At 33.0% G+C, this 27,702-nt stretch overlaps 3 protein-coding genes across 5 annotated transcripts; 2 read left to right on the top strand and 1 right to left on the bottom strand.

The window, feature by feature from the left end:
* The first annotated feature begins 1,792 nt into the window (after nucleotides 1-1,792).
* Nucleotides 1,793-5,959, top strand: LOC111684034. 3 transcript variants are annotated; one of them, XM_046953360.1, is made up of 8 exons: nucleotides 1,793-1,984; nucleotides 2,070-2,425; nucleotides 2,529-2,939; nucleotides 3,008-3,251; nucleotides 3,322-3,475; nucleotides 3,540-3,718; nucleotides 3,786-3,889; nucleotides 3,995-5,959. In XM_046953360.1, exons 2-8 carry the CDS (start codon nucleotides 2,249-2,251, stop codon nucleotides 4,916-4,918), a joined length of 2,193 nt encoding a protein of 730 aa, XP_046809316.1. In that variant the 5' UTR covers nucleotides 1,793-1,984; nucleotides 2,070-2,248; the 3' UTR covers nucleotides 4,919-5,959. The 3 variants fall into 3 exon arrangements, with proteins under 3 accessions (XP_046809316.1, XP_046809317.1, XP_046809315.1); XM_046953361.1 differs by having other exon boundaries at nucleotides 2,052-2,425; XM_046953359.1 differs by having other exon boundaries at nucleotides 1,793-2,191; nucleotides 2,223-2,425.
* Nucleotides 5,960-6,336: 377 nt separating this feature from the next.
* On the top strand, nucleotides 6,337-20,443 carry LOC111684148 (dynein axonemal heavy chain 12). Its single transcript, XM_023446274.2, has 12 exons — nucleotides 6,337-8,864; nucleotides 8,939-9,119; nucleotides 9,173-11,839; nucleotides 11,898-12,212; nucleotides 12,274-12,516; nucleotides 12,580-12,807; nucleotides 13,121-13,285; nucleotides 14,008-18,490; nucleotides 18,551-18,870; nucleotides 18,932-19,677; nucleotides 19,791-19,940; nucleotides 20,011-20,443. The coding sequence occupies exons 1-12, from the start codon at nucleotides 6,802-6,804 to the stop codon at nucleotides 20,342-20,344; spliced, it is 11,895 nt and encodes a 3,964-aa protein (XP_023302042.2). The 5' UTR covers nucleotides 6,337-6,801; the 3' UTR covers nucleotides 20,345-20,443.
* A 39-nt stretch (nucleotides 20,444-20,482) lies between these two features.
* Nucleotides 20,483-25,164, bottom strand: LOC111684612 (DDB1- and CUL4-associated factor 8). Its single transcript, XM_023446823.2, has 7 exons — nucleotides 24,789-25,164; nucleotides 24,044-24,638; nucleotides 22,787-23,719; nucleotides 22,546-22,688; nucleotides 22,338-22,482; nucleotides 21,411-21,503; nucleotides 20,483-21,153 (listed from the first exon to the last, which is right to left on the bottom strand). The coding sequence occupies exons 1-7, from the start codon at nucleotides 24,899-24,901 to the stop codon at nucleotides 20,866-20,868; spliced, it is 2,310 nt and encodes a 769-aa protein (XP_023302591.2). The 5' UTR covers nucleotides 24,902-25,164; the 3' UTR covers nucleotides 20,483-20,865.
* Nucleotides 25,165-27,702: the final 2,538 nt, after the last annotated feature.

Here is a 27,702-nt window from a genome sequence, read left to right as displayed (position 1 = left end):
CAGCAGTAGAAAAGTAGAACAGTAAACAAAATAGAAACATATAACATTTGCATTAAAACATTTAAAATCAATAAAAAACAAAAAATTATAAAAAAATTTTTGATTGGTTTGACCACAAATCAAGAAATTTGAAATTTTCATATCTTGCAAATTCCCTTTTTTCAAATTCACAAACCACTTTTCAGTTCAAAAACCACAGGGTGTACATATGTATATACCAAGTTTCGGCCGAATTGCGTTGATCAATTGGTCGAAAACTCAGTTACAAAATTTGCAAGTTAAATAAAAGCGTTTAAAAAAATGTTTTTTTTTTTATATTTAAAACAGGCAGTTATAACTTATTACTACTTGTAAATATAATTATATCTTTCCCAGAAAACCCTTTTTAAAATGTTTTAAACGTTATTTCATTGTCAAATTCAACTACAAAAAAGTATGAATTTATAGTCGGACATTGCCGACCATATGATACCCTACACCAGTCAGTATGTTAAAATTGTGGATTTTTTTATATAAAGCATTTAATTTGTTTTATTGTGAAATTTTTTACTTATTGTTGACAAAAAATATATTTTCTACAAGAGGGCTCATAGGGGAGAAGGGGTAAATATGGTCCTATCCTTATAAATTTTGGTAGATGAATTTACGTCTACTTCAAAGTCATTTATGTAGATTTTGATCGTTTTATTAGTAATTATAAGATAATTTTGACCTTCAAGTCATTTTCTGAAGGGGAGTTTGTATGGGGGCTAGGGTCAAATGAGGCCCGATCACTATAAAAATTAGTATTGTCACTTATCGTTCTATAAAACTAATTTTTGATGATTTTTGTTGACATAACGTAATTGTGAGCCTAAAGGCCCGATTCGGGGGGTACGGTTGTATGGGGGCTAGGAGAAATAATGGACAGATTTCAACCATTTTCAATAGCGTTCGTCCTTGAACCAAAAAAGGGTATATGCCAAATTTCATAAAATTGTCTTGAAAATTGCGACCTGTTGCGTGCGCACAAGGTTTACATGGACACACAGACAGACGGACGGACATAGCTAAATCGACTCAGAAATTCTGAGGCGATTGGTATACTTTAAGGTACGTCTAGGACCAATATTTTTGGGCGTTACAAACTTCAGCACAAACGCATTATACCCTCCCCACTATAGTGGTGTAGGGTATAATTAAAACCCCCTAAATTTGAATTTTAGTTTTTATGAGAACAATTAAAGCCCGATGTCTCATCTGTTTTTTTTTTATGACAATCTTCTCGTATAATCGTGCACTGTGCTCCGGTAGACTAGTTGGCAGTGTGGTAGCTGGTCAGCCTGGGGATTATGAGTTCGATCATGAGATGATTATGAGAGAATCTGGTATAGTCATTAGTGAAATAGGTTAGAACATAATTTGCAATCTTATGAATAGATTAGTTAAACAGTATAAACCAAAAAATGTGTTTGGGAAAATTGGTCTTTACGCTCTTTACGGATCTATGATTCAATTATCGAATTCCTTTCACATTTGAAACCAATTAAACTATATATGTACATCACTAGGATCTACATTCTGGATCTTAATTCACATTTTTTAAATTAACGTTTTTTTTTTCTTTCTGTAGCATTTTAACTTAATAACATCATAGAGCAAAGCTGTATGATATGAAAATATTTTGTCGTTTATTGTGTATTGTTCGTTTTGTTTCATCCATATTTCATTTCTTTGTTTTCAAAACAAATGCCTACAGCTGATCTGTGGGAATGCGTGAGAATTGACACGAAACAACTAAGAACATACAGATGTATTTTGTTGTTGCTATTGAAAGTGCGTATTGATTTTTTGGTTGTAAGCAGTAAAATTTGTAAAGGAAAACTCAATATACTGAATACATACAGTAAAACAATATTAAATTACAAGCCGAACAAAAAGAGAACAGCTTAAATATGTTGATGAAACAAGTTTTTAAAGAATTTCCATGAAAATTACAACAAATGTAATACATACAATTGTTTATTACGTTTTTGATTTTACAACAAGTGAATGAAAAACAAAACGAAAAGTGTTTTCTTTTTTTATAGCCCAAAAAATTAGAATGTTGATCAATGACCCACATAGTTTGAGGAAAATTATTTGTTGGACTTGACCAAATTTATGAATCAAATTCTTATCAAAACCAAGAAATTGTAAAAAAATATACTATTAGATACATACGTCTTGAAAGTGACAACAAAAGGAAGCAACATTACATTCGTTTACAATGGGAGGCTCTGTTAGTCAAATATTTCGTTCGGGCTCTGCCTTGTTATCACATCGTGATGGTCACAAAGTTTCAAAGGCTACCGAAGAAAAAATTAAAACTTTATTCGAAATTCTTCGAGCAAATCCAAAAATATCAATACAACCATTAGAGAGCTTACTCTTGGAAATTCCAAAGGTTTGTTGCACCGTTTATATGTATTTGCCTTATTTGTTTTGGTTTCGTGTGGCGTTTCATTGCATCTAATATTGATTTTTTTTCTTTCGATTTAATTTTGCAGAATGAAAATATTTTGGTCATACATGATGATTGTGGCTTTAATATTCTACAGCGCAGTGTGGGTCTTAATCATATCGAATTAACCAAATGGTTATTGCAACGTCATCGCCCTGATTTGAATCGTAGTCCATGTTCGCTGCCCTTGCATATTGCCTGTCTTAAAGGGCACGAGTCATGTGTGGAATTGTTACTGAAATATGGTGCACGCATCGAATGTGATTCTCGCATGTGTTTTCCCGGTTGCCATAGTCCAAATTGTGAACTTTTTCAGTACAATACCAGTCACTACGAAGATGTCGAATATCGCGACCGTTTCGATAATTCCAAACTTCAAAATGCCATTTGTTATGCCATTGATGGTGACCAAATAAATGTACTTAATATTTTGGTTCAAAAGTTAGATGATCCGTGGGTATGATTAAAATTTAATTTCTGCTAAAAACTTAAATCATGGTAAATTAACTATCATTACATTAACAGATCCCTTTTAGATCAAAAAAGCCCGTATTTCATTTGCTTCACATGGCATGCGAACGTGGTGCCTGGAATTGTGTGCAACAGTTGGTAGTAACTCGATCTGACGAAATAAATCTCATCAAAGATGAATACTATCCCATACATCATGCAATATTACATGAACTGCGCTTTTTAGAGCTGCTTATACACCATGGAGCAGTAACGACAGTACGAACATGTACCCAACAATTTACTCTTCTACACATGGGTAAAATTAAAAATTACAAAATTTTCCTTACAAAATACGTAAAATGGTAAATGGTGTTTTCGTTTTATAGTCATATTTATTGCCCGAAAATCTGCTGAAGATACACTTAGCATTCTAAGACTTTTATTGGAACGTGGGTGTAAAGAGCTTATAAATGAACCCGATGTTTTGGGAAATACTCCTCTACATTCTTTAATAGTACGCTATGCTTTGGAGGAGGCCAGGTTGGTTTTGAAATCAAACCATTTTATTAAAATCCATAAATTGCTACCTTCTCTTGTTTTTTAGATACGGATACGACAAATGGAGTAAATGGGATGTTTTACATTTAGTACGATTTCTTTTGCAACATGGTGCTAAAAACTCCATTAATCAGGCGGGCAATAGTGCTTTAGCTTGTGTTTTTCGTCACATCCGTGATATGGAAGTATGTTTTGAACTCTTAAGTATGTTAATTAAAGAAGATGGTAAGTTAAAATTGTGAACTGTTCATGTTATTAAAATTTAACAAATTAAATTTAAATTAATTTTTAGGTGATCCAAATATTGTGGGACGTGATGGTTCAGTGCCTATTATGGTCTTATTGATACCTTTAATTAACACAGATACTTTACAACATTATACTCACTCAATGAAGGTAAGTATGAGTAACTAATACCATACTTTTTATTGAGAACTTTTTCGAAAGTGGTAAAGTAAACTTGCGTCAAATCATGTACATATTTTCCATATTTTTTTGCAGGTCTGTTTCGTTAATTGCATTCGTATATTATTACAACACGGTGCCAATCCAAATTGTTCGTATCATCATAATTTAACACCATTACAAGTTTTAGTATTTACTGTTAGTGAAAATTTTACCTTGAGCTGTGACACACTAAGACGCACAAATTTCGATTTTATTAAAAATATTTTACTCTTGCTACTACAACATGGTCTAGACTGTAATCAAACATATCAAAATATTCTACAGGCTGTAATGGACATGGTACGAAACGTTAGAGATTGTCAAGATATGCTACGCATACACGAGCTGGCTTTAACGCTCATGCAATACGGTGCAGACCCGAATATAGTATTAAGTAGTAAGACCACTGGTGGCGCCATATATTCCAATGAAATAGCTAGGTTTGGCGATGCCTTGGGTTTGACAGGTTCTTCTGGAGAGGGCGTAAACGGTGGTGGAAGTGGATCTGGTGGAGTTGTTGGTAGTAGTGGTGTTGGAGGGGGTGGAGTCGGTGGTGTTGATTCAGTAGGAGTTACACGTCAATCTTTGAGTGATACAACATTTCGCAATTCATTTCGTACAAATTCCCGCTATTTATTATTTTACTATATTGTGTTGATCACAAAAAAAGAATTTATACTTAATGATCCAGACTTGAATTTCACTCGCATAATACATTTATTTTATGCCACAATGCAACATGATGCACTATATAATTGCCTCAAATCATTGCACAATTTTTATGTGGCCCAAGTGCCCAGCAAAAAGACTGAGCAACTAATAGCTGTCATTTCGTCTTTGTATCGAAAACCTCGCAGCCTAAAACAATTATCTCGTCTTGCCATTTATGAATCTTTGGATAGGAAACTAGCACAAAATATAAATAAACTGAAATTGCCCGGTCTACTGAAAGACTATGTCTTGAATTTTGAACTGTAATTAGAGGATAGTTTAAATTGTCTAACTAAAAGAAAATTTAGAGAACAAACATAATGTTAATATTAAAAAAGCCTTAGGGTAGAGAAATCATAGTCAAATAAAAAACTGTTATCTGTTAATAACAGGAGTAATAGAAAATAGGAAACACTGAAGCCACATAAATTCAAAGAATTTTCAAAAGTTGGAGTTGACTTTACTAGATATCCTTTGTAAAATAATAAATTTTTACATATAATTATGATTAAAAATCCCTTTAAAATCAACAACATTGTACTCTAATGCCGACTCCATTTATAATTTCAAGTTTCGCGTTCAGAAAGTAACTATTATTTTCAAAACATTTACATATATTCAGCCGATCATGGCTCTAAGTATGTTTTACATACATATATAGTCATTAACAAAAATTGGATAATTAATGAAAAGCTTAAACAAATGAAATAACAATCTGAATATATTAATGATAATATAACAAATCTTTTTTTTAATAATTTACAATCAATGTATTAAATTTTTGCATTAATACTAAATTAGGGAGGAAACGATAATTGTGTATGTACATATGTAATTAATAATTATGTAGACTGCATACAAAATTTGTATTTAAGTGTTAATTTACATACATACATACATTTATGCATTTGATCAGGACAATTGTAATTTAAAAGTTGTATGTGCCATGTTGAGCCATTTAAACTGATAAATAAATATACACAATATATCTAAAAAGATATTTATAGATTAATAAAAATAAAAAACAGGAAAAATATAAAATAAATCAAGTTAACATTATAATGTTTTCTCAATTAGATATTTTGAACTCAAATTGTTTTTCGAGCACTTATTTAAAATTTGAAACAATCACAATTAAGTACCAGACCACATACAAACATTAATACGCATTGCCAAAATAAAACATATTAAAACTTTAAGAGCTATCAATACCTACATATATTGTTATACTGTTCCTGTTAAACGAAAAACACTACAAATTATACTTATTACAATATATAAATGCAATCTTAAAATCTTCATGGCAATGAAAAAAAAAACTCACTCATAAAATATTAATTTATGTATATTAATATCCATGAATATATAAATGATATGTTTATTGTACTTTAAGAAATGCACTGTAATATTGTTAATTTCTTTTTATCTTTAACAAAATGTTACTTTTATAAATATTTCTAATAATAAAACTGCTGTAGATAAAATTCTGAAACATAGAATATAATTTAAGAAATGAATATTATTCAAAGTAAGTTTTAAGATCCGAGTCGTAATTCAACTAATGGTGTAGTAATATTCGTTAAAGCATTGAGTTATGTTATTTGATGGTAGTTATTAGGCTTGTCACAGAATTCCCTTTCCAAAAAGTCTTCAACCAAAATGTAAAAAAATTGATTCTTTATAGAAATTATAACAGCATCGAGTTATGATACCACGAATAAGAAAGATATTACAAGAAAAATGAACTTTTAAAACTGTTAAAAAGAAGCTATGACAGCAAACCCATATCACAACAAAACATTTTTTTAAATTCTTCACACATATTTTCTCATTATGTATAGCAACAATAAAGTTTTTGGAAAAGATTTTAATAAAAATTAAAAAATAAGAATAAATGCAAAAATTTTAAATTCCCCTTTGAAACCTTTCTATCAGAACAAACTTCTGCGACAGGGGATAAAATACTTTTCCACATTTACAAAATACAAGCCTGTTTTCAAAAAAATCGAATAGCCGTAGTTAGGCAACCCGTTATTAGGCATTTAAAACAAATAAACAAATAAACAAAAATACAAACGATTTATGAAGCCGAACCAATCATTAAAAGAAAGTAATTTTAAACTCATATAACACACATAAAGGAGATAATAATGTATAGTCGAAAATTGGATAGAATGTATCATCCGCCCTCAAATCTAGATAGATACGATAATGAGGAATACATGAAGAATCCCCTATTGAAATTTCGTTTGGCTGATGTATACGAAAAACGGCATCATATGTTTCTGAAGTATCGAGCGGCCGAAGTTAAAATGAAATTATCACGTAAACGTTTACCGTCCGAGTCCGACATTAGATATCTGCCAGAATCCCATTATGTAGACAACTTGCGGAGATGTGTACGCAAAATTGTGGTTCCAAAAATGTTAACAAAAACCGAAAAACAAATACTGAGCTATGCACCGAAAAAATTGAAGCAAAAACTACCAGATCTAGTAAAATCGTATATGAAGGATGTTCACGATGAATTTGATCGTTTAATGAAAATTTATAGCATGAAAAGTATTTTGGTTAAACCCGAATTGCCTGGCGAAGACCCTGCTGAGTTCGTGTTACCAAAAGCCGACTTTAGGTTTTCGCTACCTGGGAAAACAGAAAATTACTCAAAATTTGTTCAAAATCGAAAGAGAATAAAACAGCGTTTACTAATTCTGCACATTCCCGTAAGATGTGTATTAAACTCAAGCGAATTGGAATTTCCCGAACTGTTAATTGCATTTGATCCGTTACAATTGAAAATGACGCAAGCTGCTTCGGTACAAATGGGTTTGGGTCAAAGGGAATGTATTTCTCACAAAACATTGCTAAAATATTGTCGCACATCTTTGGACAATAACAACACTTACTTAAGGTGGACTTGGTATCCAAAGTTTATATGCAGCATACGACGTATGTATAAAAAACGCGTTATTAGTTCTAAGTTATGGCCTCCGACATTTCTGTGTATAGAAGGTCTTATTAATCGACAGCTTAATAATTTAAAACAAAGAACTTTAACGGAACTGCTTAAAGTGTGTGCAAATGATCGTAAAATACCCATGCTACGCTTGAATTTAGTATGTTACGATGAAGATGATAGCATCGACATAAGTCCAAGCATTGAGGAAATACTAGAAGTCTATGAGACAATAGTGAGAGAGATAGCCGATGTAGGGAACCGAATGGAACCCATACAACCTCAAATTGATGCTTCAACAGTTAATCAGGCTGCCGAGTATTTGCGCATAAATCTAAATCTCAATTATCTTAACGAATATATTGAACAATTGAAAGCAGTTATCGTGAAAACATATCAACCTATACAACAATATTTGGTGAAGTACCAAAGAAAGTATTACAATCTCTACAGTCAAACTGTAATGGATGATTTGAACGAGTTCTTATCCGAGCCGAGAGCATTTGAAGAATATTTCACTAAAATTGACACATACTTTGAATACATTAACTTGTTGCGCAGCGAACCGCGACAGGACTTCTTTGTTTTGGCCATTATAAACAATGAGCCAGCCATAAAACGTCTTCGTCAAATAGCGGATGGATTAATTGCCCGCATAACGACCGAAATAACAAAACAACATATAAAAGCTCAATTAGGTATTTGTGATGAATTTCAATATATCAAAGACAGAGCTATAGAAATACCAAAAACCACGGAAGAGCTTTTGGCGGCTGCAGAATACATGATTTTTGTCAAGAAAGAGAAACTCTTCGAATTAAGAAATCGCATACAATATTGCCTGAAAGTAGGCACCAATCTGGTTGAACTGTGCGAGATGTCTCCTTATCATTTTGATTTGACCATCACAACCATTAGTTGGTTGTATGATATCAATGAAATCTGTGATTATAATGCCTCTCAGCAGGAGAATTACAAATGTCTATTTGAAGAGCATTTGCAGGAAGTCGTTAAGAAACTAAATGAAGATATCGAAGAACTTATACCAAAAATTACAATCATTAATGACATGAGTGATCCGAAAAAGTTTAAAGAATATTATATAATGCTGCAGAATTTTATAGATCAATTAAAAATATTCGATGACTATGTGGCCTGGATTAATAAGGAGGAGAAGCTGTTCAAAATTCCACAAACACTTTATCCAACATTGGACGTTTTAAAGACATTTGTTTATCCATTTGCAACATTAATGAAGTAGTTATATAAATTATTCTATCCATAAGAAAGTTCTATGTTTAAAACTTTGCATTTTTTTACTTTCATTTCAGGTTATGCATTAATTGGATGCGTTACCATAGTGTGTGGTTGGATGGCCCATTTGAATATTTGGAACCAAAGTTTGTGGAACTTACAACCGATAATTATCTTAAAGAATTCCAAAAGAATCAAAAGTACTACAGGCAAAAAATCAAACAGGATCTAATCGATAATCCAATTTGTAAATTTAAGGTGTGTTCAATCAATCAATTACCAATTACCTTCACAAATTTTATTATATTTAGGGACAAACCGAAGATCCTGACCCCGAGAATCATCCGGTGCCCTTGAGGCTTTGCAACAAAATGATACAATCAATTAAAGATTTTACCACAGGCGTGTTCATAGTGAATAACATGTGTAATCCAGCCCTAAGAAAACGGCATTGGAAAGAAATGTCGGAAATAGCTGGTTTCGATATAACTCCGCATGCAGGAACAACATTGAGGAAAATCTTAAACTATAAATTAGATTCAAAATTGGATCAGTTTGAAATAATAAGTGTAGGGGCTAACAAAGAGTTGCAACTATGGACTGCCTTACAGTCTATGATTCATGAGTGGGATAACAAGATATTTCCAACGGGACCCTACAAAGAGACAGGAGTACAGATTTTATCTAATCTGGATGATATACAAGCTCTTCTGGATGATCACATACTAAAAACATTGTCAATGCGTGGCTCAGCTTTTATGAAACCCTGTGAGACCGAAGTTTTAGCTTGGTATGATAAAATAAAAAGAGTAAATGAAACATTAGACCAGTGGGGAAAAGTACAAGCTAATTTCTTATATTTATTGCCCATATTCTCTTCAAAAGATATAGTGGCTCAAATGCCTGAAGAGGGAAAGCTTTTTTTAATTGTGGAACAAACATTTACTCGTAATATGGGCATGATATTGAGACAGCCCTTAGTTATGGAAACAGCTCCCGCATCTGGGTTACTTGAATCTCTTATCAAAGCTGTAGAACTTTTAGATGATATTACCAATGGCGTTAACAATTACTTGGAAAAGAAAAGATTATATTTTCCTCGTTTCTTCTTCTTGTCGAATGACGAAATGTTAGAGATTTTATCGGAAACCAAAGATCCTTTAAGAGTTTTGCCTCACTTAAGTAAATGTTTTGAAGGAATTAATAGCTTGGAATTTGATGAAAAGAAAAATGTCATATCTATGATAAGTGGAGATATGGAAATTGTTCCATTCGTGGAACAGGTGTCTACAGCAGCTGCCGGAGGCAGTGTAGAAAAGTGGCTTTTGGGTGTGGAATACGAAATGTTAAAAGCTGTACGAGAACAAATGGGAATGTCATTTGAGCACTATCCCAAAGTCGAGAGATATGAATGGGTATTGTATTGGCCGCAAATGGTGGCCTTGTGTGTATCACAAATATATTGGGCTGCCAATGTTCATATTAATCTAAGAAAGTCCATTACTGATTACCAGGCAATGAAAAATTTGTTTTCCGAACTTACCACCGATTTGCATCAGATTGTGAGTTTAGTCAGATCTACCGAAATAAGTAATTTAAATCGCATTACCATTAAGTCGCTAATAGTCATTGATGTTCATGCCAAAGATGTGGTCGAGGAACTTATACACTTAAAAATAAATAGTGAGTATGATTTCCAATGGATGTCCCAATTACGTTACTATTGGGAAGAGGGAGACAGTTGGGTAAGGATCATCAATGCCACAGTACCATATGCCAATGAATATTTGGGCAACTCGGATCGTTTGGTTATAACACCCTTGACTGATCGTTGTTATCGCACATTGGTGGGAGCTTATCAGTTACATTTAAATGGAGCCCCCGAAGGACCAGCTGGCACAGGTAAAACAGAAACCACCAAGGATCTTGCGAAAGCTTTAGCAGTTCAATGCAAAGTATTCAATTGTTCCGATGGCCTGGATTACAAAGCAATGGGTAAATTTTTTAAAGGTTTAGCTTCTAGTGGAGCCTGGGCTTGTTTTGATGAGTTTAATCGTATCGAATTAGAAGTTCTTTCTGTGGTGGCCCAACAAATATTATTAATCGTTCAGGCTGTACGTGCCAATGCCGTAAAATTCGTATTTGAAAATACCGAATTAACGTTAAACCCTTCGTGTTATGTGTGTATAACTATGAATCCAGGCTATGCTGGACGTTCCGAACTACCAGACAATTTAAAGGTACTATTTCGATCTGTTGCAATGATGGTTCCGGATTATGCAATGATTGGAGAAATATCTCTTTATTCATATGGTTTCGTGGATGCCCGCAAATTGGCAGTTAAAATTGTGACTACCTATCGTTTATGCTCTGAACAATTATCTATGCAAAATCATTACGATTATGGAATGAGAGCGGTAAAGACAGTACTCTCCGCCTGTGGCAATATTAAAAAACAATTTCCTAATGAAATGGAAGATATTTTGCTGTTACGATCTTTAATAGATGTTAATTTACCTAAATTCATGTCTTTTGATATTCCCCTTTTTGAAGGAATAATCTCAGACATATTCCCTGGCATCACCTTACCGACCATCGATTATTCACTTATCGAGGCGGAATTTAAGAAATTTTGCAAGGAAATGGTTTTGGAACCAACAGATAGTTTCCTCACCAAGGTTATACAGACATATGAAATGATGATAGTGCGACATGGTTTTATGTTGGTTGGAGAACCTTTGGCTGGCAAATCAAAGACTTTAGACATATTATCAAAGATTTTGTCGTCTTTAAAGATTAAGGCTCCTGAAAAAAGTCCTTATTTTCAACATGTACAAATGGGTATTATGAATCCAAAATCAATAACAATGAATCAATTGTATGGTTCCTTTGACCCAGTTTCATATGAGTGGACGGATGGCTTAGTAGCTCGCATATTTAGAGATTTTGCCATGACTCCAACACCAGATAGAAAATGGGTAAGTTTAACACTACTAAAATCAATTACATTATTTTACTACCAGTTCAAATTAACAGGTAATATTTGATGGTCCTGTGGATGCTGTTTGGATTGAAAATATGAATACTGTACTTGACGATAATAAGAAACTGTGCTTAACATCGGGCGAGGTTATAACCATGACCAAGGAAATGTCAATGATTTTCGAAGTTATGGATTTGGCACAAGCATCGCCGGCCACTGTGTCACGCTGTGGCATGATATACATGGAGCCCAGTACATTAGGATGGCAAGCTTTTGCTAACACTTGGCTTAAGAAATCCGACAACAGATGGGCTGATGAGGAGGGCATACCTTACGTTAAAGCCTTATTTAATTGGTTGTTGGAACCGGTAAGACAATTAAAACTTGTAAAATAATATTAAATTTCACTTTTTTCGAAAATCTTTACAGTGTCAAGAATTTGTTCGGAAAAATTGTACTCAATACCTGAAACCTGGAGAATATAATTGTCTTACAACTACTTTTGATATATTTGAAATGTGCCTTAATGAGGCAGTAGATGAAAATCCCGAGGACTATCAAAAATATTTACCAATGTATTTTCAGGCAGCCATAATATTTTCCTTAATTTGGGGAGTGGCTGGTATTCTAGACTCAAGGTCCAGGGAAAAGTTTGATGCATTCTTAAGAAAGGTATAACCGAAATATTAAATATTAAAAAATTAATTTAAAGAACTAAACTATCTTGATGATCAGCATTGGGCTGATGAAGAAAACATTCCCGCAGACGTTGGGAAATTAGAAATTGCAATACCAATTGAGGGGTTGTTGGTGGACTATATATATATTTTTAAGCAGCGCGGTGCTTGGCGTTCCTGGCCAGATATTGCAAAACGTATGGAAGTAGAGGAAACCTCTTTGGGAGTTCAGGTTCCAACTGTGGACACCGCTCGTTACATGCATTTATTAAAAATGCATATTGATGTAAGTTACTATGCAGATTTCTAATATTGAAAATTCCTTTTAAGTCTAGAGGTTTTCAATTGAAAATTTTATTTGAGTTTTACTAAGAATCTGTTAAAGCGTTTAATTTAAGAAAATTTTAGTTTTTATTTAAATTTTGATTGGACAAAAAAAAATAAACAAAAAAAAGTGTGTAAGTGAGAACCAATAAAAGGGGCATTTTTGGTAATTTTTACCTTTTTGTTTTATGACAGGTACATACGGTACCGCGATTAAATAAAATTAGAAGTGTTTAAAAAAATCTTATTTTATTTTTTTTTAATTCAACTTGTAGCACAAAAAGAAAATATTATTGGTAGGTCCTACAGGAACCGGGAAAAGTGTATATGTACAAAATTATCTAATGAATCGACTGAACAGTGAAACCAATGAATCCGCATTTATAACTTTTACTGTTATGATTACCGCCAATCAAACTCAAGAATTACTAATTTCTAAGGTAAGATTCAAGTACGTACTGATATTCCATATTCAAAAAGCACTTTCCAGCAAAAAATAATTCATGTCATATTTTACAAACTACATCTTAATCACATCTAAAAATGCAATTAAATATTATTCAATTTTATAAACCAAATATATCCTTACCCAGTTAAAAGTGAGAAAAAGAGATGTAGAAAAGTCATTACATATAACATATTTGAAGTACATCAAGGTTTGGTAAAAAACTAGTGAAATTTACATAAGAGTGTTATTAAGCGAATGTGTTTTATTTTTGACATCTAAATATCGGATTTTTACTGCTTCTAAAATTGAGATTAGATATAGTTCAGAATTGCAAAAAATGAACAACATTCCTCCAATGACACTCCATTGTAAAATTCATAGGTTTTTCTCTTGAATTTGAAGCACTTCGGGTTACTTGTTGTGATGACAATATTACATTTTTTTCACACTTGTTTTGAGACTGAAATGTAAAATTCATAGGGTTTTCACCCGAATTTGAAGCATTTCGGGTTACTTGTTGTGATGAAAATATTAAATTTTTTCCACACTTGTTTTGCTGGGTTAATCTATAAAACCAAGTTTTCAAGAGTGCAAAAAGCTATTGTCATTAAAAACTCACTTTGGTCCAAGATTCAGTTAGTACTTTTTGAATATAGGATGAGTATATATATTTATGAAAAAATCCGATATCTTTAAATAAGCATTTCTTTCTAGCTACAAAAGTGGAAACGAGGTATTTATGGTCCACCTAAAGGCAAAAATACTGTCCTTTTCGTAGATGATATGAATATGCCATTAAAGGAGGAATATGGAGCGCAACCTCCTTTGGAACTTTTAAGACAATATTTCGATTATGGCCATTTTTACGATCTTAAAGATAGTACCAAAATATTTATACACAATGTGATATTTGTCAGCGCTTGCGGCTTACCAGGTGGAAGTCGACAAGATGTTTATCCTCGATTTTTGAATCACTTTAATATTTTTTCAATAGACACATTTAGTGATGACACCATGAATCGTATTTTTGTTAATGTTCTATTAAATGGATTTCGTAAGACGGGTCATGGCAACGATGTGTTTGTAGTGGTCAATCAAATCGTTTCGGCCACCCAACAAATTTACAAAATGGTTCAAAATGAAATGAGAGCTACGCCATCTAAAAGTCATTATATATTTAATCTAAGAGACATATCACGCGTTGTAACGGGCTGTTCTCTTTTACGCAAGGAGTCTGTCAATGATAAAAAGGTATTTGTTCGTTTGTGGTATCACGAAGCCTTGAGAGTATTCTATGATCGATTAGTGGACGATAGCGATCGAAAATGGATGTTTAACAAACTGAACGACTGCGTGAAAGCAAATTTTAAAGAAAAATTAGAAAATGTATTTGATAATTATTGCAATGAAACAGCCGGCTCTGGTGAGGCTTCATTTACTTTGGATATTGCAAGTCGTGTATTCTTCGGTGTGTATTTCGACGAGGATAGTGTGGCCGATGAGAGAAGATATGAAGAGGTTCCCTCTACGGCTGCCCTTTATAAATTAGCCATAACAAGTTTGGATGACTACAACTCCACCAGAAGATCAAAAATGGATATTACATTATTTACCTTTGCTCTGCAACATTTGAATCGTATATGTCGCATTATTTCCATTGTAGGAGCCAGTGCACTCCTCATTGGCCTTGGCGGCTCAGGTCGGCAATCTCTAACGAAATTAGCCACCAATATGGTGCAAACTTCCTTCTTTCAACCTGAAATCACTAAAAACTATGGAGCCAATGATTGGCATGATGATTTGAAATGTGTTTTAAAAGAAGCCGGTGGCTTGGACAAACACACTGTTTTTTTAATGACAGAAAATCAAATAAAAATGGAATTATTTTTACAGGATATAGACTGTTTACTAAACCAAGGAGAAGTGCCCAATATCTATGCCATTGATGAAAAACAGGAAATTTTAGAAATGGTCCGTTTAGCTGCACAGGGAGGCAATCGCAATATAGATATATCTCCATTACAAGTCTTTTCATTTTTTGTTAACCGTTGTAAAAAAAAATTACACATTGTATTATGTCTGTCTCCCATAGGAGATTCTTTGAGAACACGAGTTCGTTTATATCCTTCCCTTGTGAATTGTTGCACCATAGATTGGTATCAAAGCTGGCCGGAAGAAGCTTTACAAATGGTAGCAAAAATATCATTAGAAAATGTTAATGTTCCCTCCGAAGAAGTAAAGCAGGCCATAGTGGAGACTACGCAATATTTTCACACAACTGCTTCGTCAGTATGTGCAGAATTCTGTCAAGCAACCGGACGATATATATATTTGACCAATGCTTCGTTTTTAGAATTGATACAATCTTTTCAAAAGGTAATTGGCCGCAAACAGCAGGAAGTAATGGATGCAAAAATGCGATATATAGGAGGTTTAGATACTTTGGCTTCAGCAGCTGAAGCCATTTCTATAATGCAAAAAGAATTGAATGATTTGCAACCAAAGCTGTTATCTATGGCGGAAAATTCTCGCAAGATGTTACTGGAAATCAATACAGAGAGTGTGGCCGCACAGGCAGCAGCAGAACAAGTGAAAAAAGATGAAATAGTGGCAGGCATACAAGCGGAGGCGGCTCAAGAGTTGAAAAGCGAATGCGAAAAAGATTTAGCCCAAGCAATTCCTGTTTTGGAAGAAGCCTTACAGGCCCTCAATACACTCAAACCGGCAGATATAACCCTGGTCAAGTCTATGAAAAATCCTCCATCAGTCATTAAACTAGTTATGGCTGCGGTTTGTGTTATTAAGGGTATACCACCAGACCGTATAGCGGATCCTGCTACTGGAAAAATGGTTAATGATTATTGGGGACCCAGTAAACGAATATTGGGCGATTTAAATTTTCTCCAAGCCCTTAAAGATTTTGACAAAGATAATATTAATCCCGAAATAATGAAAAAGATACGTAAAGATTTTATACCTCACAAAGATTTCAATCCAAAAATTGTTGCTAAAGCTTCAAGTGCGGCCAAGGGTCTATGCCAATGGATTATTGCTATGGATCTTTATGACAATGTGGCAAAAATTGTGGCCCCAAAAAAGGCAAAATTAATAGCAGCCGAAAAGGAATATGCCGATACTATGACCTTTTTAAATGAAAAGCGAGAACTAACTGCTGCTTTGGAGGCCAAGGTAGCTAAACTCAATGAGGATTTAGACAAGGCAAATCAAGAAATGAGAAGAACACAAGATGAGGCTGATCTTTGTGAAAGTAGACTCAGCCGGGCTAAATCTTTGATAGATGGGTTGGGCGGAGAAAAATCCAGATGGACAAAGGCAGCTGAAGATTTACAAAGTCTTTACGATCATTTGTCGGGAGACATTCTAATATCATGTGGAGTGATAGCCTATCTCTCTGCCGTTAACTATAAATATCGTTCTATGTGTGTGGATGACTGGTATCAAAAGTGTGTTAATCACCAAATTCCCCTTTCGGAAAATTACAGTATAACAAAAGCTTTAGGTTTAGACATTGCCATACAAAATTGGAATATCAATGGTTTACCCAATGATGTATTTTCCACCGAAAATGCTATTATTTCAGCCAATTCAAGTCGTTACAGTCTGTTCATAGACCCTCAGGGGCAGGCCAACAACTGGATTAAAAATACTGAACGTAAAAATCGTTTAAGTGCAGTCAAATTTAATCAGGCTAACTACATGAAAATCATAGCCGAGTCAATGGAATATGGTTATCCGGTTATAATAGAAAATGTACTAGAGGAACTAGAGGTACCATTAGATCCTATACTGTTGCATAAAACATTTACGCAAGGAGGTCATCAGTTTATAAGCTTAGGCGATAACATTGTACCGCTTCATAAAAACTTTCGTTTGTATATGACCTGTAACTTAAGAAATCCTCACTTTCTACCAGAAACATTTAACAAGGTCACTATTATAAACTTTGCGCTAACTCAAAGCGCTCTAGAGGACCAGTTGCTCAGTATAGTTGTAGCCAAAGAAAGGCCAGATTTACAGGAATTACGCATGAATTTAACAGATGAAGCGGCCAAGAACAAAGCAGCCTTAGTGGATGCAGAAAACATGATATTGAAAACATTAACATGCTCCGAAGGGGATATTTTAGAAAATGAAGGTGCTATTCAAATTTTGGGAGAATCCAAAACGTTATCAATTGATATTGTGGCCAAACAAGAAGCGTCAAAAGAAACATCTACAAAAATAGAAGCATTTAGACTTAACTACAAACCGGTAGCCATACACTCTTCCATACTCTACTATTCAATAACTGATTTGCCCAACATTGACCCCATGTACCAATTTTCACTAAACTGGTATATAAACTTATATATGTATTCCATAGAAACTGCCAACAAATCTAAAGAACTACCTAGGCGTATAAAATTCCTAGTAGATGCAGTGACTAGGAACCTATACAACAACGTTTGCAGATCAATATTTGACAAAGATAAATTACTATTTTCATTTATATTATGTTGTCGTATCTTGCTGGGCAATAATCAAATAGAAATGCGTCATATGGCACATTTGTTAACATCAGCCAAAGAATCAGGACATGGTCCCAAAAATCCAGATCCCTCTTGGATAACTGAAAACATATGGGCAAATTTACTACGTTTAGAAGAGTTACCGGAACTTAAGGGCTTAGTACAGTTTTTCCAAAACAATCTCGGTGCCTGGAAGAAAATATATGATCACGCAGAACCTGAATTACAACCCCTTCCAGAACCTTGGCACAACAAGACTACGCGTTTTGAAAAAATTATAATATTAAAATCATTACGACCTGATAAGGTATTTCTGGCCATACGTCACTTTATAGCAGCCGAAATGGGCACACAATTTGTTACTCCCCCAGACTTCGATATTAGTAAATCATTTATGGAGTCAACGGCTTTAACTCCTTTAATTTTTATACTCTCCCCTGGTGCTGATCCTCTAGGGTCTCTTTTGTCATTTGCGGAAAGAACTGGCTATGATGAGACATTCCAAAGCATTTCTTTAGGGCAGGGTCAGGGTCCAATAGCTCAGAATCTCATAAAAGTAGCGCAAGAGTTGGGCTATTGGGTGTGTTTACAGAATTGCCATTTGGCAGCGTCGTGGATGCCCAAATTGGAATTTTTATGGGAAAATATGGATACGTTTAATACCTCACGTAAGAAAAAAACAAATATGTACACAATCATAATGTAAATTATAAATTTATACTTTGTAGCCGGATTTCGATTATGGCTAACTAGCTATCCCACACCTCAATTTCCCGTTGCCTTACTGCAAAATGGTGTCAAGATGACAAATGAGCCGCCCACCGGCTTAAAAGAAAATATAATGCGCTCGTATAACTCGGAGCCTATAAACGATCAATCTTTCTATACGGGTGTCCCGAAACAAGATCGTGCTTTTACTCGTCTGCTTTTTGGTATATGTTTCTTTCATGCAGTGGTGCAAGAACGGCGCAAATACGGACCTTTGGGTTGGAATATTGCATACGGATTTAATGAATCTGATTTGCAAATATCCGTTTTGCAATTGAGTGTAAGTCTTCTAAAATAAATAACAAAACTATGTTTAAAATTATCAATCCATCTTTATATAGATGTTGCTAAATCAATACGAGCATGTGCCATATGATGCCATATCATATTTAACAGCAGAGTGCAATTATGGCGGCCGGGTTACAGACACCTGGGATCGTCGTGCTATTGTTACAATTCTGGCCGATTATGTTAATTCTGAGGTGGTATCAAACAACCGCTATAAATTTGCTATAGAAGATAGATTTATTGTCCCTCGTAAAACCGAACATCGCGAAATTTTACGATATGTCGATGAAAACTATCCCAGTTTAGCGGCGCCCGATGTGTACGGCCTCCATGCAAACTCGGGCATAACACGAGACTTACAAACTACCAAAACTTTATTGGATTCAATGATTTTAATATTGGGCAGTGAAGTTACTTCAGGTGGTGGCCTAGGCCAAAGTGCCGAACAATTGTTATTGGATACCGTTAAAGAAATTGTAGCCGAGATGCCGGAAAATATGGATATTGAAGGAGCCAAAAAGAAGTATCCCGTGGAGTATAGTGAGTCTATGAATACAGTGATCACGCAGGAAATGGAACGATTTTTGAAGTTGCAATTGGAAATTCGAGCTTCATGTCGTGATGTGGAGAATGCTGTTCACGGTATTATTGTAATGACCCCTGAGTTGGAAGCCGTTATAACCGCTATCAAGTTAAATCGAATACCAGCGAAATGGATGAAGAAATCTTACCCTAGTTTAAAGCCATTAGCATCTTATATTCAGGATTTATTTAAAAGAATCAACTGGTTGCATCATTGGTAAGTTAATGTTATAAGCTCTACATTTTTTTAACGCATTTAGCTTATAATTACGAATAAGATTTTTTATGTTTTTACAACACTTGAAAAATTTTAATATAACGATTTTAAAGGCATCATCACAGCAAACCACCCACATTTTGGATATCGGGTTTCTTTTTCACGCAAGCTTTCTTAACAGGAGCTATGCAGAATTTTGCTAGAAAATATAAAATACCAATTGATACCCTAACATTTGATCATGAAGTCCTTAATGAGACCTAGTAAGTTTTGCTTCATATAGATAGTCATGGTTAGAAGTAGTAAATATAAACAATTAAAATCTTTTATTAGCAAAGACAGAGCTCCCGAAGACGGTGTGTACATAAATGGTTTATATCTAGAGGGAGCACGCTGGAATTGGGAGGAAAACATACTAGATGAACAGTTGCCTAAAGTCTTGATTTACTCAATGCCAGCCATTTATCTCAAACCGACAATAATTAGTGAGCTTCAAGAAGGCAACCGTTATAAAAGTCCTTTATACAAGACAGCCGAACGTAAAGGCACTCTTTCGACTACAGGTCACTCTACAAATTATGTTATACCTTTACTGCTGAACACTAAAGTTAAAGCATCGCATTGGGTTAAACGCAGTGTGGCTTTAATATGCCAAACAAATGATTAAAATTTATATTATCAAACAACCAATTATATATTATTTACGATAACATTTATTTTCATTCATTAATTTGTTTAATGTTTATCATAAATAAATACATATATATTTTCGATTAACAAATAACTGATTTTAAAACTATAAACACAAGATTTTCAATTTTCTTTTATTTTGTTTCTGTAATTAACAAAGTTAAAAATTTCATTGCTATCCTCAAAAGTTTACAAGATTAAAAGATAATATACTATCGTGGACAAATGAGCTTCTTACAAAGAAAATAAAAAAAAACAATGCTATACATATAAGGATACAAATACATTACAAAAATAAATGAAAAATTTTTTAAAAACCAGAAAAATCTCAAACTCAAATGCTGCAAAAACTGAAAATAAGAAAATTCTTTACACATTTTTTTTTTTGAAAATAAAGCAACTTCGGGAATAATTTTAATAGACAAAAAACAACGCTCAAACACCCAGTCTCATTTTCATTAAATTCTTCTTACATTGGTTTTAAAGGAAACAACAAATTTATTGCGTACCACAGGCAAAATGTCGAAGATTCGAAACATCGTCATCATCATCGTCACCTGAATCGGTATGTATATCCGGTACCGAAGAATCATCACTGCTTAAATCATCACTGTCTGAATCATTGCCATCACGATTTCGATTGCGGCGATTGGCACCGTGACGACTCAATATTTGTCTTATAAAAAATTGCATCTGACCATCATCAAAATCAATGCCGTCGTTTAAAGCCGTACGTCGTATATTACGTCTTACACAACTAGTGAGCTTAGTCAGATCAGGTGGATGCTAAAAATAAAAGAGACGGTGGAATATACATACATATATATGTATGTGTAGTGAAGTGTAATTAAAATATATAATTGTAAAAAGTCTTAATCCAAACTGAAACAAAAAAGACCAACATCGTAACGTATCCAAACAAAATACAATTAAGGTCTTTTAATTAACCAAAACACTTTATAAATAATTGATTTCCAACAATTTGTAAACGTTTGAGGTTAAACTTCAGTGGATAAAGATAGATACTTTATTTGGATATTTACCTTTTCCCCATTTGGAGTCCAGATTTTTATATTGTGATCAAGGCCTGATGTGGCCAAAATAGGTGTATTAGGATGAGGTTCCAAGCAATTGACCTGAATTAATAATTTTTTATATTTTTGTTTTCTTTTGAAACACTTGAATATATTTAACACATACATACATAAATATCACAACGAACAATATAAACGAAAAATGAAAATGTACATATGGATATGTATGTATTTTTTAGTGTGCAATTAAATACAAACAGATGCATTATTATGTTATAAGAGCATTAAAAGAACATAAAATGACAAATCAATAAAAAATTACAGAATATTATAATTTGCATTATTCCCATTCATAAAATGTTATATGTACATATATTTAGTTTTTTATTTAAAATTACTATTTCAGAATAAATAAAAGCTGTAAGTTTAACTACACAATTTCCAAAAGTATTTTAGTACTTTCTAATTGTATTTTATAGTTTTAGTGAATATCTCGAACGCATTACTATGCTTCTCTTTAGATGCAAAATTAATTCAGAAAACTATAAAAATTTAGCATGTTTAATTTGGCGTTTACCGGATTTTTCATATTTCTGTAATTTATGGGCTTATGTATAACTTTTTCACGATGGTAAGGGGAACAAAAAGATTTCAAAAGACTTTTTGACGCATTATGTAATGTTGCAGTTTTATAAAATAATAAAGTAAAATTAAACATATGTAAAGCTTTTGTTATTATATATACATATACGCAAAAACAATATAAAAAATAAAGATGTTTGCTATGATAAAATAAAAATGTGCCCAAAATCTAATAAATAACATGAGTAATATATAATTATATGTGTTTGCCAATCTGTCTAAGTTAGTAAGCAACGTACTTATTATTATTAATGTTTTTTATTCATGCAGTATTATTTATTTTTTCTAACTTACCACACCAGCTGTATCACCTGGCATAAAATTAAGTATGGCTTCTGTGTTTTTATCCCAATAAAATATATTACCACAGTCACTGCCACTTATAACGTATTCACAATTTGGACCAAAGAAATTTACACCTTTTATGGTTTTCTGGTTGCTGCAAAACAAAATAAGAAAATTTCAAAAAATTATCTTGGTTTAATTTTTTATTTTCACTTACAAATGGCCCTTGTACGAGTGTAAATATTCTCCAGACACATAATTTTTATTATCGAACAAATAAATATTATCTTCACTATACGTGGCCAATATTTCGGTACCGGTATGATTATATACACAACAAGTCACATTAGGCAAATGAGTCTTGGATAAAAAATACAAAAATAAATAATTGAGATAATTGTTAAATTTTATTAAAACTCTTTAGGGAAAATATAAAATGAAAAAAAATGAATACTCACACCTAGTATATGTTCCGGCGACATTGTGTAAACCGGTTCTCGCATTGATCTCTTATCGTAAACATAAACATATTGATCGCTACCACTGACACAAATTTCGGGGGCAAATGGGTGATGCGAAATACTAAATAGACGAACTTTTCGTGTTCTTTTTAAATTTGAAAAAACTTTTAACATATCAACCTTCGGAACATCCTCCCTCAAATCTTTACTGCAAATACAACCGTCTTCACCAACACTTATAATTTCTGATGGATTGTCCGGGCAAATGACTAGTTTATGCACAGCTCCGGAGTGTGAATAAAGATGTGACACTTGTACCTTGCCACCAGATGGCGGTACTATCGAACGTCTGACTTTTCCATCACGACCGGCCGATATGATATCAATGCACGACGAAGAAGGTAAAAATTTCGATTGAAAGATGTTGGCACTATGACCTGATTTCCAAACATGTTTCGTTTTATTAGCCGCCCAATCCCAAACAATAAGGCGTGCATCATCCGAACCTGTTACCAGCAAATCGCCGTTTTTATTAAAATTTACACAGTTGACACAACCATTATGTTTGCGCAAGACATGCGATATTTTCATACGTTCAACAATGTGACGTGATGCATAGAAACGATTCTTAAATCCGTAAGAGAAACCATTGTGCAAAGAAGTTTTACCATCACCACTTAAACCATGTTCACGACGCATCAGTTCATAACTGCCGCACCAAGTATAAGGAGGTTTTTGCTTATTCAACACTTTGTTAACTTCTTCGTCTTTTTCCTTAAGACGATTCGAGTCGGCTGAATCATTTGAGGCAAAATCAGGACTTAAACGATCTGCAAATAATGACGGTTCAAAATCGGTATCATCGTCATCGCTATCAGATGTACTGTCACTTGAAGAGCTACTACTTGAAGAATCGGGGAAGTTAGGTATCTAAAAAATAAGAAAAGAGCGTAATATAAATAATCATGTATATAAAAAGATCGTTTTATAAACCTAAAATAAAATACTGCAATATTGAAAAAAAAATTTTTTTAATATTTTTTACATGTACCATACGAAAATTTACAAAATTTTTTCAGTTTTTCAACATGATAACTTTATCGACTTAAAAAGAGATTCCTAGCCGCTTGGTATACTATTAAGGTGGGTGAGGACCAACATTTTTGTGTTCATCAAACATCAGCAAAAACACATATTACCCTTTCCGTAGAGGCGTAGGGTATAAAAACATATGATTATTACAAATGTACTCACAGACATATAAGGCGAAGGCGGTGAAGGTTCCTCAGTTGCATTATTATTGGCAGGTGAAACAGGTTCTTCGCCAGCATCGACAGATTCCTGGCTTTCGCCCTGTTCTTGTTGGGGTTCTTCAGGCTGAGTCTCTGCTTGATGTTTTGGTGACGAACTGGAAGAGGAAGATGAAGATCGATCAGCCACACGATAATTACGAGATCGATTACGTTTATGACGTTTTATCAGGTTTGTGGAAGTAGTAGGTTTGTCAAGATCAACTCCCGAACAGTTATTAGCAGACATTTGTTTATCCTTTTCCACAGCTTGTGCCGCGTCATCTGCTTTGCTATTTTCGCCACTTAACATTTGTTGATCTTCGTCTGGTTTGGAATCAACTATAGTGGCCATTGTGTTTTCTTCGTCATTATCAAATCTGAGAATACCATCTCCAGTTAAATCAGCATCTCCACATGAAGAATCCTCCATTTTTAAACTCAAACCACTATCACTATTGTTATTGATGTGGTTATTGCTGCTGCTCTTGTTGTTGCTGCTACTACAGCATGCACTCATATTCTGTTGTCGCTGTTCTTGTTGTTGTATATCATGTGGACTAACGAACACAAGACAATAAAAACAATTGCAATAACAAAATCAAATAAAAGAAACAGCAGTAGTCAGAAAGAAAAGCAAAATTTGTTATAAAATTAAATCGATAAAATATCCAAACATCTGTTAATGTAATAACTGCATAACACCCTACCTTTGTTGTCCACTATCACTGCTGGAGAAAACATCCTTTTCATCTTTGATTTCTTCATCAGAACGACTTCTTTTGGGTGCCGATTCTTCATGAATATCGGCTGCTTCCTCCATTTCGATTTGCTTAAAAGTTTTTTCTGCAAATCAGTTTTTCTTTATTTTCTTTTACGTGCCAATATTTATATGTAATCTATTTCATTCCAATTAGTTTTCTTATAAAATATTGACTTTTCTTTTTTTTTAATTAAATGTTTCTGCAAATTTCAATTATTGTTACTAAAGCTTTGCTGATTTTTCCAAATGTTTTTCTTTTATTATATTAAAAAAAATTTACTTTTGCAAAAATCACTGTTGATAACCAGAATCCTGCGCCGACAAATACTAACGGAGACGGCGGCTTAAAATAGATTGTAAGCCGGCTAATTTTAGTTTTTAAATTTTTTTACGATTTTAAATAAAAACGGAATCCAAGGGATAAAGAGAGGGATTTTGGAAGCAAATATTTTAAAATCTGGACTGTCTTCCAGAATAGGAAATTTAATGTGTTTCTCTCGTTATAAAACTCACTTTCGCGAGATTTATTTTTAAATTTACAAGGTCAATTTTTATTTCAAAACTTAATTTTATATATATGTATGTATGTATATAAATTCATTCAACTACATAAAAAATATTTATAATTTATTGTAAGAATTAAATCAAAAGGAATGAGTTTTAACTTTAAAGAATTTTTATTATTTAAAATATATCTTAATTTCAAAAAAGAATTAGGAATTGAATTATTTTAGAACTATTTTCGAAACAACTTCTTAGAATCAGTTAAAAAAGCCAAAGAGTTAAAAATTCATAAATTTATTTTTACCGAAATTTAAATCGCATTAATATATGTATATTTCTGCATATAATTGAATTATAAGGAATTGCTGGTTTCGTATATACTGTACAAAATATATTTAAATAAATTAAAGGTTCGGAAAAACAATTATGCATTTTAAGTAAGGTACAATAACAATAATTCCCAACAGTTTCTCAAAATTGGGCCTAATTTTTATAATTAAAAAAAAAAGTTAAGAGTCCTATTTGCTGCTATGCAAAATTTTATACACTCTTCGCTTTTGTTGTAGATGCTGAAGTTAAAACTCAGTTAAATAACAAAAAAAGTATATATGTAAGAATAATAGGTTCAATATTATAGAAAATTCAAAAAGTACCTTTTGAAGAATGAAAAAATACCCTTTAACAGGTTTTCAATTACTCCGAGCTCCACATCCTAAATATCAAGTTTAAAAAAAAACTTTTTAGGTTCAAAATTATAGAAAATTCAAAAAGCATTCTTCCAAATAAGGGGTCCATCAAAAAAGACTTTAACTTGCTTAAAAAAGAGAGTACATCGATGAAATTTGACATGAATAAGTATCTTGCTAACCAAATTCTAAAAGGATCGGTCCAAAATCGACTCTAGCCCCACATATATTTCCCTTTAGAAAATGATTTTGAAGCTCATTACTTAAAAACAATAGATCGATGAAATTCAACATGAACAAGATCTAAACTAAAATCGGTGGATAAAATTTGACTAGCGATCTTCTCGAAAACATGTCTAAAAGAATTACTAAAGATTCTAATCTCGCAAATATTTGAAGTCTTCTAAAAACTGATTTTAGCGAACATTTAGAAGGCCAGACAAACATACGGACGTAGCTTAATCAACCTATAAGGATCCAGAATATACATGTATACTTAATGGGGTCGGACAATTATATTGTATAAATTACAAACGGAATGACAAACTTATATGTGTATAGCCCTTTCTTCGCTAGAAAATCGATCTAAGAGAAAAAATATTAGATATATTTTATATTTAATAAATCTATTTGAATGATATTTTGGGTTATTTCTGTCTTGTAGTAAGTGAGTGATTTGTGCTTACATACATACATACATACATACATACATACATACATACATACATACATACATACATACATACATACATACATACATACATACATACATACATACATACATACATACATACATACATACATACATACATACATACATACATACATATGTATGTATACGAATATGTACAATATGGTAGAGAGTATTTTTATGTCTTTTTTAAACCACAAAACAACTTACTCAGTCAAGTAAAACGATCATAAGACACTTTTCTATGTACTTTTTGAAAACTTGAATTACCAATACGGGGAACAAAAAAATACAAAAAAGCAATGTCGAATATAATACACCCTTCACCGTAATACATATATTCAAAACAAAAACATATATTCAAAACAATTTACAATTTCGAAGTTAAAACTTTTAAAAATAATATCAAAATTTTGAAAATAAATATAACTTATTTAAATAAACTTTACTTTATAAATCATGATTAATAGGTACATTATATAATTTTAAGAAACCCAATTCCTAATTATCTAATCTTATATAAACCGTACAATCAATTCAATACACCAACTTTGTCTTAAACAAAAAGCTTACTCCAAATCATACCAAAGAGATTTAAAGAGAAAAAAAGAAAATTAAAGGCTGAAATGCATAGATACATACATACATACATACATACATATGTATCTATGTATGTACGTTAAATAACAACAAAAAATCTTAATGACTTTTTGTCGGTCTGCCTCAACATGACGACTTCAGTTACATACTCTCTTTATGTCTACCATTCGGTTAAGTGAATAAGTAAACTTGGTTTTTTACTTAAAGACCCGATTGTCTGGCAAATGCTACTACATACTTACTTCAAAGACTTAATAAGAACAACTTGAAAAAATTGTGGCTTATTGAATGAATATGATGAGTGTGTTCGTTGGCTGACTTACTGGCCAGCAGCAAGTAGTAGAGCGAGCTAACCAACAGTGGCTGACTAAAATACACAA

Source organism: Lucilia cuprina, chromosome 5 (assembly GCF_022045245.1).
Source record: "Lucilia cuprina isolate Lc7/37 chromosome 5, ASM2204524v1, whole genome shotgun sequence".
In the NCBI taxonomy this organism is placed as follows: domain Eukaryota; kingdom Metazoa; phylum Arthropoda; class Insecta; order Diptera; family Calliphoridae; genus Lucilia; species Lucilia cuprina.
Note: the sequence above shows the minus strand (reverse complement) of the source record. Positions and strands in the feature narration are given on the sequence as shown.